At 36.1% G+C, this 15874-nt stretch overlaps 1 protein-coding gene across 1 annotated transcript in view; it reads right to left on the reverse strand.

The window, feature by feature from the left end:
* Window positions 1-15874, reverse strand: part of RNF17 (ring finger protein 17) — a gene marked incomplete at both ends in the record, with an annotated part of 47300 nt that overhangs the window by 14240 nt on the left and 17186 nt on the right. The window contains 12 exons of the mRNA XM_082496199.1: window positions 262-380; window positions 1510-1660; window positions 2612-2833; window positions 6140-6257; window positions 6990-7110; window positions 9494-9609; window positions 10334-10487; window positions 11142-11280; window positions 12257-12447; window positions 13815-13980; window positions 14425-14614; window positions 15541-15702. Of these exons, the coding sequence (XP_082352325.1) occupies window positions 262-380; window positions 1510-1660; window positions 2612-2833; window positions 6140-6257; window positions 6990-7110; window positions 9494-9609; window positions 10334-10487; window positions 11142-11280; window positions 12257-12447; window positions 13815-13980; window positions 14425-14614; window positions 15541-15702 (1849 nt within the window). The remainder of the gene's footprint in view (window positions 1-261; window positions 381-1509; window positions 1661-2611; window positions 2834-6139; window positions 6258-6989; window positions 7111-9493; window positions 9610-10333; window positions 10488-11141; window positions 11281-12256; window positions 12448-13814; window positions 13981-14424; window positions 14615-15540; window positions 15703-15874) is intronic.

Here is a 15874-nt window from a genome sequence, read left to right on the forward strand (position 1 = left end):
CCTGTGTCATCTCTCCTTTCACCGTATAAATATTCTTTCTTTCTGTTGCACAGTTTCTGCTTTACACGTACACAGCATAACCCTTAGGAAAAAAAAACCCAACACCTTTATAAAACAAATCACAGCCACCATCCCATTTCTTCTTTATTCAAAAATCAAACCACATCCAAACCTTCGATAATCAGTGCTAACACAGGAAAATATTACATTATGTCATTATTAGGTTTCTAATATTTCTATTCACTACAAGGGAAAGGTTACCTTATATCTGCCAAGGAACATTCTACTGCTAATGTTCTAATTATCTTCAGATTTTCCTCAAGTTGTCTTAGACAGCTTATATCCACTGTTTTTTCAGCTCCAGAATCATAAAGTAGTACCTGTTACAGAAAAGAAACACAATGAAACAGAAAAAAAGAGCCCTCAGTGTTATCTGTAACAAATGATAATTCAAAGCATGCCTGAATAGGTAAACAAAACTCAAACAAACATTACCAGGATTCAACAAATGGCTTTTGCACTGAAGTACTCCATCACCCAACACAAATGACTATCACAGTGTACCGAAAGGACAAAAGACACAAGTGCACTCAAAGGGGGTTAAACAACTTTACAGGGGCTGTTACATGAATATGAAAATTTCCTTTCCCCTGCTTCAGTTATGTCGGTGCATTTAAATTTGTAAACCTGGAAATGCTGAAATAGCTCCCCTCCACCTCTTGCTTTTTATTCTAACAGCTGTTTGAGGGCTCTTAGCCTTAGGGAAGAACATGATGCAAACTAGAAGTATAGAAAGTCGCACTTCTGCTTCCTACTAACAAGACCCACAGCCATAATCTGATGATGGTGGAGAGAACCAATGGTGATCCAGTCCTGGATTATCTGTATGATTAAAAAGCCATGCTTACTTTTCAGGTAAGTAGTTATCTATTCACAAAAGGCCTCTTCTGATGCTCCTTACTCTTTTCAACTGAGTGCAACAAAACACATGTTTAAAGCATCACTGTGTGAGAAATTACTGTGGAAAATGTTACACCTACATGGCACAGTGCATCACTATCAGCTTAGGGTTCAAGCAACGGCATGACTACATGTGTTCCTGTGGTGGTGCACTCAGTTCAACTGACTCCATCTTTTAGGAAGGATCATTAAATTTGAATTAATGTGACCCTGAGGTTCACACAGCTTCTGGAATCTAAGGTAAACTGTTAGGCTATAGCTTGGGAATCTGCGCTATGTTGTAAACTATAGTGTAAACATACACAAAGTCAACCTCAAGAGCCTTCCTCCATTACTAAGTTCCCTGCTAAGGGTATCTGAGCTTTGATGAGACCATAATCTTATCATCAGCAATGTGCAACGTAACTTAAACTCTCAACAAAAGCAAAAGTATATGTGAGAAAATATTAACACAGAAGTAAGAACCAAAGACTTGACATTATTTTTATCAATGAATGCTTACAAACTTCAGAAATAAAAGCATGAACCCTCTCATGACAACAGGTTTACCTCTGCACTTGTTTCAGAGACAATCCTCTTTATTTGACCTCTTTGCCACTGTTTCAAATCACGTATGTAAACAGCACAGTACATACTACTTTCCCACTTCACAGACTGTGGCTGGGATTCTTTGTAGATGGCAGCCATCTTCTCCTGTAAACTAACATTAAAAAAACCCCACTTTTCTAGTGGTAAAATTTTATCCAGTGAATAAAGGGTTTATCTAGTCCATTACTGCTTAACTAGCATACAGTAAAGTATCAGAAACTGTTTAACAGACACATAGTATTGCAGTTTTTCTTCATGACATGTTAGAAATACATGAAATGGAGCTTCAAAATACATGCAATTGCATTAAAATTCTGTAAACTATCACATTTTCTTAAATAACAGAACTAATCCCTTTTGTATAGCACTATTTGAAAGATGCACTATTTTGTCTCAACAACTTGAGTGTGGTACTCATTTAGTGTCATGACTAATTCGATGGGACTCTACGTAGCTACAGGCAAGAAAGTAAAAAGATGAAAGAAAGGAGAATAAAAGGCAGAAAATAAGCAACTTGCACTAAGCAATAATATTTCCATTTAACTGTCTTCAAACAGTACACACTATTACCTAAATATCTACCAAAAGAATGGTTGATACACTATATCTGGAAATCCCCTTAAAACTGTCCTAACTGCATATTAGAATCATGTTGAAAGAAATAACTTGATTGAAGTTCTATGACTTTGGTTATATAATAATACTGGTATTATTTAACAAGATTTATAACAAAGGAAAGGGGAGGATCAAAGAAAGAGCAGAAAGATTTAACCTTTCTGGACAGCGTTGCATTTGTTCATCCCCAATACTGACTACATTAAAACTGATTTGAAATAGGACTTATATCATGTACTTGATTTGGAATCACAGATATTTAATAAACCACAACATAGTGCCAATGTGCCTTCTGTTCCTATACTTTCCTCAAAGAAAGATAAGTTAACAGCATTCAAAAGAGTACCCAGTGCCAAACGCAACCCTAATCAGAGTTTGTTCTGGCTATACTTCCCCGGTTTGTAATAAGAACGCCTTAACTCAAGAAGAGTTCTTTGAATTTTAGTACCTTTTCAGTTCACTTTCTGATGACAGCCACTGTACAAAAATTTTACTAGGAGACACAACATGACTAATTCTCACTTGTAGCTCTTTCTTAGAGAGTGATTTGAAATCTCCTTCATCCACAGGTTCCATGTCTATAGGATTTAAAGCTTCCAAGGTTTCAGGAATTTCTTCTAGAGGAACATCCCAGATTTCATTGGGCCTTACAGCAGTACTTTCAGTGTACCTGTAAAAAGCATAAAGTAATTAGAATGGAAAGTTTAAACATAAACAAAGTGAAAAAGAGCTCAATAATCACAGTTCAACATGACAGGAATCACTCAACATGAATAGTGAAGAATAATGAATACCTTAGAAAAGCAGAAAAAAATTCCAATGAAAGACGAAAACATTTCTAAACACTACCTCTAAAACACTCACGATAGTAACTTATTTTTATTCTCCTTCAGAAGATACTCTTGTGCATTCTATTGACAGTTGAAAGCACTATGCAATACAGGCTGCCAGCAGAAAAGCAAGCCTGACACAAATGGGCTGCTCAACATTAATGTTTGTGTCTAGCTTAAAAGACATCAAATTACTAATATGATGCTTCTGGAAACCAACGTGGCCTCTGAGTGAAAGCTGCAACATTCAGCTTTTAAGATGCATAAATATTCCTTTCAGAAGCAACGAGTATTAACATTAGTGAAACATTTACCTTTCTAGCATTCCCTGAAGATACAAATACAAAGCAACTGGAGCTAGCACTTTCCAAAAATAGAGCACTGAATGAAGTATGGTTGTAATAATACCTTGATGAAAATTTGTTTAAATTGTGTGAACTGGATATGGATAGAATAAAGCCCAACAGCAATCAAGAGTTGGCTGGTATGTATTTTGAGCAACAGTCCATCTTAGTGCAAGTCTACGTGAATCATGCCAGCTAGAGACATAAGAGATTGCAGCTTGAAAAAACAACTGTTAACGCCAAAGAACTGGCTTCTTGTAAACATCACTAAAGGAGACAGCAAGCATGAGTTTAACTGCTGGCCATTTCTGGGCTTCCAGGAAGAAACTCTTTTCTCGTTTCAGAAACTTACCACCTGTCTTTTCCTTCACAGGAAGGAAACAAACTGCTGTCACAGAGAAGATTCCATAAAGTATTGAATCATCCACTATATACCGCTATGCAACTATATTTGCAAACCTTCGTGATGCAGGTATTTGGAAATAGCTGGGTAAAACAGCTAACTTGTAGAACCAGGGCAGAAATGAACACCATAGCTCATAAATATGCTTACCTTGCATACAACTAGTCTGAGCTACAAAATGGACAGAGGCTATCCGCCACGGAGAGTTCTCCCAAGTGAAATACATTACATGTCTTATAACCCCCTCTTTAGTAACTCCAGTATAGCGTTATTCTTGTGTATCCATCAGAAAAAAACAATCAATTTGGAATGAACTTCAGACTCCAAGGTTTCATCCTGGAATTCTGTATGGACTACTTCCTATCCCAAAGCAAAGAGTAGGGTTATCCATGTTTGCTTGACAGAAAGTCAGCTTCACTGGAGTGCTGTGCTCTCCTGCTTATATTGCCTTATACTAGTTTAGAGCTAGCCTGGGTACCCCTCAACAGCATTAAACATTGAAAAGTAATCATAACCCAAATGTGATTCCAAATGACCTAAAGTAGGTTTAAATTATTCACTGGTCTCTCACATTTTTGCAGACATCCATCTTCACATATGGGACATTCATCAAGAAAGCGTGACAAATGAGCTCTAGAGGGCTAGAGACCTATGCCCACAAGAAAACAAAGTAAGCCAAAAATCCCCCAAAGGCCCCTCAAAACAACCCCTTTACCCCCACCCCAAATGGAAACATTATTCCAACTACAAGACATGCTGCACTGGATGTAAAGAGCAAGGTGTTGGTAGCTGGGGAGAGGGGCTGCAAGCAGTGACCTGAGAGAAGAGACCAGGTGCTGCCCCGTGGCACAGCCTGTTTCAACTGTCTCTGCAACAAACCCTCCACAGGACATGGCTGAACCCTTCAGTGAAGCTGGCGGCACCTCTAATTTAATGAAGGGCAGGGAACACCAGGAAAAGGAGGGAACAGAAGAGAAATAATGTAAGGAACACCGAGGTCAGAAAAGCAGAAGGCATTTTGTGGGGGAAGAGGCATGTTCCTGAAGGGACTGAGGCCCATAAAGGGCCCACGCTGGAGCACAGGAAGAAAAGAGCAAGAAGGAAGGAGCAGTAGGGAGAACTTGCTGCATCGTGACCCCAGCCCCCTGCACTGCTCACTGCCTCATTGCAGGGATGAAGTGTAAGTGGAGGGTAAGAGAGGTGCTTGGATTAAACTTGAGCCTGGGAAAGGGGGAGGGTAGGTGCTACAGATGTTTGTCTTTTGTGTCCCAATGCCTGAATTGGAAATGAAATTTATTAATAATTAGCATAAATATTAAGTCACATTAAGTCTGTTTTGCCTGCAACAGTACTTGGTACACGATTTCCCTGTCTTTATTTTGATCCATGAATTTTCTTGTTCCTGTTTCTTCTATTTTCTCCGCAGTCCAACTAAAGAAGGGGGAGCGAGCGACCAACTGAAAAAATTCACATTAGTAAAGTTACGTGTTGCACAGCAACTTATATTAAAGTAATATACCCACTTGTTTGCAGGCCATAAGCAGGCATCTAAGTACAGCTGCAACACAAAAAAATACCCCAGTGACAGTAATAAAACAATTCAGTTGTTTATGTTTATATAAAGCTGCTTACCTTTAAAAAAACCTTACTAAAAATTGTGACCAGTACAAGAAAAGTGTTACTAGGATTTAGTTATGTTTCTGAGCTGAGATATGAAAATCTACCTATTTGCTTCCTCCTGAAGAAAGCAAATTTGGGAACTCCCTTTTTGGAATCAAAATTTCCTATTTAACAAACTTTTTATTTTCATCAGTATCAAAATTTACTAATGAAAGACTGATTATTGATTTTCATGAACACAGCCCATGGATTATCTTTTTAGGAAGCCAACAAATTAAATGCAGCAGTGTTATCTCCTTATCAGCTACATCTCCTGCAGCAGCCTTCCCAACTCTTCCGTGCATCACTGTCATAGCTAGTTGTCTGAACATTTGCTTTCTAATAACAGACTTTCCAAAGAGATGACTTGCCTTAGGTGCAGGTTAAGCACTCAAAAGCGTTATTTCTTTTCTTACTACAAGGGAACGGGAACCTTAATGATAGCCAGTGTAGGAAGATTTGGCACTTAAGCACACTGAAGTATGATGTACAGATTTAATCTCCAACTTTTGATTCAATTGGTATTTCAATACATGTTAGTCGAGATTCAGTTTGAGAATTCAACTACGCCAAACTGCAGTGTTACACTCTGTAAGTTATGTCAGTTGATGAATGTGATTTGTAATGAATTGATCACAAATGTGGTAAATTCCAGCCACTGGAGGTGACATACTAAAGCCAGTAATTGTTATACAAATTCAGTATTTCCAAATACTTTAAGTTATGCACCATGTATTTACCCAGGTATGTAGGATGCTAGGTCTTCTTTAACTAGCTGGCAGTTAATACTAAACCTTCTTCCATGAACAGCAGAGAAGTCAAAGAGTTCAACAGATAAGATGTTATTATCCAAAACTTCTGTAAATGAATAATATAAACATAGTTAGTGCCAATCAATTACAGTATAAAGACTATTTATGGTTTTGGAGGTGCAGTAAATGGTACCAAAAGACAGAAGTTTGTAAAATTACATTTGATTTATCAAAGAATTGATTCTGAACATCAGCAATACATAGAGGCTTAGCTTTACGCATATCTATAAAATTAACTTAAAATACACCAATAATTACAAAATATTTTTGAACAAAGAAACCAACCAGTACATGTAATTTCATTTATTAGATGGGTTCCAAACCACCATTCAACAAGTGTTGAAAAATAACTAGGTGCGTATTAACAATAAATGGTATTGAGAAAAATCCTATAAAGGCATATATGTTATCCTTTTTTTTTTTTTTCTTCCAATGTTTTAGAGCAGCAGTGATCACACTCCCACCTACCAATAAAGTCAGGAAGCATCAAGGATAGCTAGTAATTTTGGAAACAAGCCCATCTTAATAAATGAAGATACTTCTATCACCTAATGCTGGTGTGGTCCATAAGAGAAGACAAACAGAGCTTTTGTCAGAAGTTGTATCTGTTATGTCTCCTCCGATTAGTCCATGTTTAGATATTCTCACTGCAGGCTACTTGTCACACATACAAACATAAGCATTTCAAATAAATACTATTTAAAACATGAAAGTGCATGTTTCTACATTTCAGTCAGTTTAATGATATCTAAATATAAATTAATACTTGATAACTTACCTACAACTGAACACAGCGTAAGTTTATCTTCAGTCATTTCTTCAAATCTTTCCTTGGCTTCTCTGTTCCACTCATTTGCCATTTTATAAGGCTCAATGAAAGCCAGCCTGCACCTGATTGCCTGAAGAATAACTCCAATTATGTATCTACCATCACATATCAAAACCACCTCATTACAGCCAAATCACAGCTTTTGCTTTGCACTCATGTAGGACAGCAAGACAGCATGACCTTGGCTTCTGGTTCCACATTACCATTATTTGATTTAAGATGATCACCCCACCTCCCCACGAGCAGCTGAATATGAACCTCAAATTCAGATACATTCTTGCTGAAATAGGAAGAGTTTACTTCCTGCTTCCTTTTATGGTTAGGCATAGTATTGGCGCACAGATCAGGAAAGATTACTGCAGAGAGGTTAAAAAAAGCCTTCATCCCATTTTGTTTATCATGATGTAATAACCCGGATTCCAAGTATCTAAGATTAACGTGACTATACCATTGTAGAAGTCTGAAGGACTAAACACAGAGACACCAGAGTACCACAGTACCTCTGTCAAAATGTCTGCCAGATTTCTGAAAGGTATTAAATTAGGAGACATGAAAAAAGCGAATCAGAAAATCAGACTAGCTGAAGTACTTTAATTAAAGAATTTTTGTTTAACATCTGTATTGCAAACTCTGGTGGCTACACTATGGTTCAATTTTAAATTAACTGTGAACATTATTGTTTTCTCCTTGTTTATTTGCACCAAAAGAAAGCAGAGTTAATACAGGTGGGGAAAAAGGAGAGAAAGGAAATAAAGACAAGAGAAATAAGAATGTTTTGTACAGATATTCTTAGGATACAGGCAGTTAGAAATATGAAACTAAGGACTGACAGGTTAAGTAACCCTTAAAAAAGGGCTGTAGAAGGCAAAACCAACACTACATTAAGCACAAGACTAATTCTAGTCTTGGCCAAGATTTCTGTACCACCCAAGTCCATTAAACCGCCTGCAAACTGCATTAACAGGCTGAAAAAAGTCCGACTTCTCTTGTAACAGCCTAATTCAAATCTCTTAAACAACCAACTTATATTTGAGGCAATGCAATATGTGCTCGTGTGAAGACTTACCAATGCTAAGTAAGGACAGAGGTGCAAAAGAAACCTCTCTTCTGACACTCTTACCTTCTGAATGCTTGATTTTGCAATTTTGTGTTCATTCATGTTTCCAATAATTTTAAATCCTTAAAAATATGGGTTTTTAAATGGGAAAGACTTGAAACCATAGCAACACATAAGCAGACTCAAGCTCGCTGATCTTTCTATTACTTGCATTAGAAGTAATAGCAACAGCAAGGTGTTATTTCTTATGCAAACTTCAATTGTAAACACCTTGCCAGAGTGTTTCACCACAACCTATATATGGCATAAGAATACCAAAATTCAAGAATAACTGATGGGTTCAAGTTTTTATTAGAGCATTCTCTAGTGGTCACATACCTATCTGTACCTATAACTAAACCCTTTCACCTTTATGATCAAAATGAGGAGGCTTGGTGGTATGTGGTCAAGAGCTAACAAACTCTTAAGAGATATTTCTAAACGTTTATATTTGGTCATTAATAAGCAGTCAGTTGGAACAATGGGATAATACATATAAAAAAATCCCAACATCCTTATTCATTAGCCGCTCTGATCTGAAGCATTAAGACATTGCAACTGCAAGAATATTTCGCCATTTTCAGAATGTCTCCTCTCCCTTGCTGTCAAAAAGGGCTCAGTTATTTTGGCTGAAGCTTTCCCCAGAAACATCTGCTCAAAATATAAACAATTAAATCCTTTTTTTTCAGTAAAAGATGCTGGCCAAGCTTAGTTACAACAATCACTACCTCTGGTGCCTACAACTGGTTAAAAAACCCTTATCAACACATGAAGTTTTAAAAAGTTTAGCATAATTATGGTTGGCAACCAGAACTATCAAATGACTAGCTGAAGAAAAAGAATTATTTTCTACTTATGTGTGTTTTTTATTTAACAGAAATACTTTGCCATGTCCTTTCCCACTCAGTTTTTCTCCTTGTCAGAAGGGGCAAACTCCTATAATACCTAAAGTTAGGAATGCACCAAACTTTAAATGCCATAAAACAAACAAAAATATATTTTTTTAAAGACGACCATTATTAGATCATCATTTGAAAATGAAAGAATGTAAAAATTAATTCGGCTTACTATGGCTTAAAAGAAGGTATTTGAATTAAACACACACACACACAATGTATATATACCTCCTCACTGCAAGGTAACATTAAGTTTCATTTAAAATCAAATTATATTAAAAAAAAAATAATTAAAGAGTTTTCAATGTGCACCCAAAACATTAAATAAGTCAAATTATAAACCCATGTGAAAAGGAACTTGCTTATGATTGTACTTGCTTCAGAAAGTTAACAACCCTCTCTTTCCCCTTCCATCCGTCGAGATTCTATTGAGTACTTAGTCTAGGCAAGCACTAATTTACCTTTTCTGGGAAGCTCAGAAACTCCTTCTTTATTCTGCGTATGTTGTTAAGAGTTAAGTTGGCAACATTGCCAAAATCGACATATTTCACTGTAACTTCTTTATGACTTGGCAGCCCTTCAAGAAAAACACCCCAAGTTATTAAAACAGAAAATGAATATCTGATACAGTTTAAAGTACCAGAATATCAGAGCAAAATCCAGATCTACACCATATAAACATAATAAACCAAGTTTCCAAATGTTCTATAACCCAATTCAAAAACTATATTCTTTAAAAGACAGCTCTTTTGGGTTTCTGAAATGACGGTTAGCATTTTTGTCCCCTTGCATCTAATCACTTTATGAGACACTGGCACATTAAATACACACCAAGTAGAGATGTCAGCATACAAGCATGCTACAACTACCCATGAAGGCAACACAGAGGTCAGTACAAGTACGCCCCCCACCTCCTTCAGAATTACTATGGGGAATTATTAACCCACACTAGTTACACTCAGAGGTTGACTATAATAGACAAATCTGTAGTTCAAACTGTAATAGTAGGTGAAACACTAATTAAAATCATTATATAATAGTATTTCAATAACACATACTATGTGTGTTAAAGTATACCACTTCTCTATTAAAAAAAAAGAGATGTATAAAATACTCCATTAATAGCAAAAGAATATTACATGAATTAGTTCTACTGACTTTATGAACCTACCTGTTACTTTAAGAATGCCTAGTAAAAATAATGGCTGTTTGTTACTGTTCATATCCAGTGTGGGACTCTGATCTAGTACCATATCTGATTTTGCAACCTAGCATCTGAGTGAAAAAAACTGATACTTCACCTATAATCTGTGCTCTGTACCAATTTTCATCTTCCTGTTTTGCAATACAGGCTTGGCCTTCAAGTGGGCAAACAATTGCCAAGTTTTTCCCGTGCTCATGTTTATATACCTCCTGAATTTTCTTTGAAAGAGCAAAAGAATCCAAGCTATCGCTCTACAATGAGAAAAGAAACACATACATGCACATCAGTTGTTCTTTTTTTTTTTTTTTTAAATGGTATTTTTGCTCTTTTAAGGGACATTTTTTCTAGTAGTGTACTTCCTAGTCTTCAACCCCAAATTAAACTGGGGTTATGAATACAGGAAGTGAATTAAAGAGCCTAACAATTGTTGAATATTGCTCTGTCCAATCACCGCTCTAAACGGTAAAACCCTATATACTCACAGAGGAATTAACCATGTAACAAAACTGAAAAAAGGTTAACTTTCTGGAATTCTAAGAACTCCTGGAATTAATCTAGGATTAATCTAGGATTGTAGGAATTAATCTGTTTATTCGAGGAATCCTAAAACTGGTAATAAGCAACAGAAGTTAATGGAAATTGTAGCATATTTCACAGAATCATAGAATGGTTTAGGCTGGAAGACACCTTAAGGATCACTTAGTTCCAACCCCCCTGCCATGGGCAGCGACACCTTCCACTAGATCAGGTTGCTCAAAGCCCCATCCAGCCTGGCCTTGAACACTTCCAGGGATGGGGCATCCACAACTCCCCTGGGCAATTTTCACCTTAGTGTGGACTACAAGTAGCTCAACATTAAAACGTTTGTTCAGTTTTATTTAAGTAGACCTTATTTCTAAACTTACCAACTGGAGATAGAAATCACTTGGACTATTAATGTGACAAACTACAACAGAGACTTCTTCTCTTTCTTGTGGAATCTTAGGTGGACTATACTGCAAGACGGTATTATTTTCTAACTGACTGGGAAGCTGTGATCTAAACCTAAGACAAACAAAACAAAAATTTGAATAAATTCTGTCAAAATTTACTGAGAAGAAAACTTTTTATATTCAAATGTCAAGTTTCCCATGAAAAATGCAAAACGGTCTTATAAAAATAACTTGATTCATGTTTGTACAAACAGCTTCAACTTTCTTTCTTGCACTTGGTGCAGCAAATTCTTATTAATGCGCCTGTCACAAATGTAAGATATGAAGAATGATACATGGCAGCTGGCTCCTAAAAAGATTTTGCTATTTAAGACACAGTAGCATACGTTTAAATTGTTAAAAAAAAAAAAAAAAAAAAAAAGGTCAAAGGCTAGAATACACTACATAGACAAACCGTTTTTCCTATTCCTAAAGAGTAAATTTCCTTTTCCTATTCCTAAGAAAGCAATTACCCGAGGAATACAGATGCAGTAAGAAAATTATCTCCCACTGTTCTCATGACTCTAAGTAGTTACACTCAAATATAAACAAAGATCTTTCTCTGTGCAGCAAAAGGAACTGTAGCTTCCTACAGATTTGCATGCCATATCCCTGTACCCAAATACCAAAACACTCATGTTGTCTATCTCCTGCTTCTCCCACTGGTCCCTCCAAAGCAGCTCTCCTCTAACCTAACGTCAACATCAAGCACCCCCTTACGCTCTATCATTGTTTCTCCTATTCGTTGTGCTATATACATTCACATCACGTGACTGGTTCACAGAATTTTCAGAGTTGGAAGGGACCTGTAGAGATCATCTAGTCCAACTCCCCTGCTAAAGCAGGAAAGGTTCAGATGTGCTGACTAGCCTGTCACGGCCTACCAGCCAAACCAGAAAAAAGGAAATAAATAGAAATTGCTGAAGATGAGTACATCACATTAATATATCAAACACTGCAAAAACAACTTGCTTGGTAAACTTCACTTGAGAAGTATTATGCCATTGTCATTTGTGGCATAAGACTATCAACTAAAGGAAAATGCATACCTTGCCAAGTCTAAAAAAACTAATGCATCCTTGAGAGACACTGGCATGTTATTGCTTATTTTATTAAATGGAGGTTTTTTCAAATCCACAATGAGAACACCATCCTCTTCTCTAAATACGGTCATTAAAACAACTTTATTATTGACCATTCCTAAAAATTTTGTCTTTGCTTCCTCTCCCCAACCTTCACTCTGTGTTAGAAAGAAAAAAGAAGTTACTGAAGATGTCAGAATGTTAAAACAAAAAATATAAGTAGTAATTAAAAAAAAAAAGGCAAAAAGAAAGCAAGGAAGGGAGCACAGATGCATCTGAACAGATGAAATAAGGAACACGGTTACGGTCTACTCCATAGCCAGGACAGCACTAAACACTATTCCTCTATGATGGAGTTAAGTGTTTTTAACTGTATAAAACTGAGTCAGATCAAAGGGCTGCGGTTTCTACCACGTTTCCTTTGAAGATTCAAGATTTAATCCCCTGTGATTGTTCCAGTAAGTAAACTGGAATTGTCATATGCCATTTTATCTCATGACTTACATTTCTGCTCTCTCAATTAGTTTGAAAGTTTACTCTTACCTTTTTCTGTCTTTATACAAATATACAACATAGTTTGGTCAACTTACCCATTCCTCCTCTACACAACATCCTTCTTGAGGTTTTATCTACCTTGAAAAAGCCTGTCTGAATTTATTTCTCTTGGATCAAGTTAATGTATTTCTCATTTGATACTGCAAATATGTGCTTTTTAGGTGTGAAAAAAATGAAAGCACGTATCAGTGAGACATTTTAGCCACACCTGTGAAAAATGTTCCAGATCTTTCCTATTTAAAGCTATTTCAGACAACATCAGACTGGTAAAAAAACCACCCCAAAACCAACCAGCAGTTCTACTGTCAGATATGCACAACTGGATTGAACATTGTTCATTCCCATGCCAATGTGGCAAAAATAAAGAAAGCCTAATAAATAAGTGAATAATGAAGAAAATAATGCTGCAACATATGTCATTTTTCAAGGGGATAAGGGCTGTCAGTACTTTATTTGTTGTTATACTGAAAAGAACAACTAACACTTTTCAATATGTGGCAAAAAAATTTAAGTAACAAAAGACAATCCCTGAAAAGAGTCTCTTAAAAATTCTGAAGCCATTTCTTCTCTGGATGATTTTTCAAAGTTACTACTTGCATAAAGTTATCAGACAGACATGAAATAAGAGTATCAGTTCTGTAATTTTTTTTTTTTTTAATTTGACAAAAGAACATGTCTAGAGTAAGAGTACTGAGATTTAAGCCTGAAATATGTATCTGTAAATGCAGAGGCTTCTTAAAACAGACTGCTATAAGCTTGTTTCCTTTCCAATGAAAGCAATGCAACCCACCTTTTAAAAATAGATTATTTACCTTTTAAAAAAAAATAAAATACACCCTGTACTCCTCTTGAGTTTCCTTCTGTTTATACTGGAGTAAGATCATTGTAAATTATGTATTTAAGTTCTTTAATATAAATCTTAGGCAGAAAAAAAATATCTCCTGAAATTGTACAAACGGCTTTTACTTACTGCATTTCTGGGAACAACATCCTTCAATGAACAACATACTGCTAAAGGAGGAACAGAAGCAAGTTCTGCATCAATATGTCGATCAGGCTTCCTTACAAACAAACAGATGTCATTGGTTTCAATAGTTTGCAGAGTAGCGGGTTCAGGCCTTTCAGCGGGAACATATCTATTATCAATGGGAATAAAAGCAGTACTAGCTTAAAAGAGAAGCAAAAAAAACCTTAACACCAAAACACCCCCAAACCAAATGCCAGACTTAAAATAAAGGCCATTATTGCAATAACAGGCATAATGTCATGTCACTGAAACAAAACTAGAAAGTCTCAGTGAAATGCATGTTTTTTTCAACATGGAGGACTCACATTCTTTTTTGCAATGCAAGTCTCAGTTAAACATTTTAAGGTGTGAAGGCTTGTTTACTTATGTACTTACATACACTGCCACTTTTCTTGTGGGAAATACATACGTACAGAACATTAGTGTCATTCAGATTATCTGGTTATCTGCGTGTGCGAAGCTGATGGAGGACTTGTTTTTTAGTAGAGATCCTCTTGAGTAACAACAGTCAAGGACAATAATTGCAGATAAAAAACTCTCTCCGTAAACATACCCTGAAAAAATTAGAACTACAGAGCTCCCATAATCTATCAGGAAAACTTCCAGCAGTGCAGTATCACAAACTTTGTATCCTATTGGACCACAAGGCTTCCTTTCAATTTTACTTTTTAGGGGAATTAGTTCAGTGATAGTTCCACGGCACCACATTCCAGTTTCCTTACTCTTAACAAAAATTCTAGCACCTATACAGAAGCAAATAAAAAAAGAAAGACTAAATTCAGTGTTTGGAGATATTTCACACTGGAAGTATTATTACAGTTCTGTGTAATGTTCCATTGTTGTCTGTCTTCCACAGAAGTAGTAAGAGTGCTACTGCTAAAATAAAGACACTAAAAACTTTGTCTTGGTAGCCACCAGAAGTTTTCTCCCCACACTCATTTACACAATGTCTGTAAGGCCAGGAGGTGTTAGGCTTCTATTAAGTAGTAATTTCTGGCAAACTTTCTGTACTTAGTAAAGTGACAATAAAACCACTGAAGTTGAGGGCTATTACATACTTTTTATCAGCTTTCTAAGCACCTTCTAGAAGGAAGTAACATTGTCAATGTGTGGGCTATAAAATAATTTTAATGAGTTAGCAATGCATTATTGTCATTCAGTTTTACTTCCAGAATGGTTTCTATCCAGTTAGTGAACTTGAAAAAAAAAAAAAAAAGCAACAAAACATACATCCAACTCAAAGCGAACATTGCTTGCATGTGAGAAAGCTGATTTACTGAAGTAATAAAAGCACTAGGTTCATCATTAAAATCAGTATACTGAAAAAAAGAACTATCATTTAATATTTACCACCTAATGTTGGAAAACAGTAAGTTTACAGCCAGGTGTTTCAACTGCTAAGCACTCAATTTGTTGAGGCTGAGAAGAACTGCAGAGTCTTTTTTTACTTCTACCATTCTCATTTATGATTTAATAAAAGTCTACTTTACTGAACAACAAGTACAACATTTCCCAAAAAGCATTAATTGTAGATACCAGGACATACAAGCATGGCTTTACTATGTAACAGGGCAGGGGAGGGAGGAGAAAACAAAACAAAACAACTAAGAAAACATGCTGCAAGATAGTATTTTAAGCTAATGTAGACCTTTAGAAATTAATAATTTACCTAGTTCCAAAACATCTGAAGGCAAAAGATATGAACTCTTATTACAACAAAAGTTTTCCAATTTCTTCTCCAAAAGCCTGGCTTCTTTCTTCTGTGAGTATCTCCGAATATAGAAGTGGCATGGATTTATAACATGGCTTACAAACACTAGTTCTGTCGAACCTGAGTAAGATATAGAACAGGTTATCAGTCACTCTCCAAGTGACTCCAACTGATATTATTAGACATGTGATTGGGTTTATGTTGCATTAATCATGATAACATTACCTCAAATAGCTTTTAATCTGACAATTCCGCTCACATTTGTTTCAAACTAGTTATCATGTTTGCTTTC

The sequence above is a fragment of the Vanellus vanellus genome (genome assembly GCF_965231255.1).
Source record: "Vanellus vanellus genome assembly, chromosome: 1".
Taxonomy (NCBI): domain Eukaryota; kingdom Metazoa; phylum Chordata; class Aves; order Charadriiformes; family Charadriidae; genus Vanellus; species Vanellus vanellus.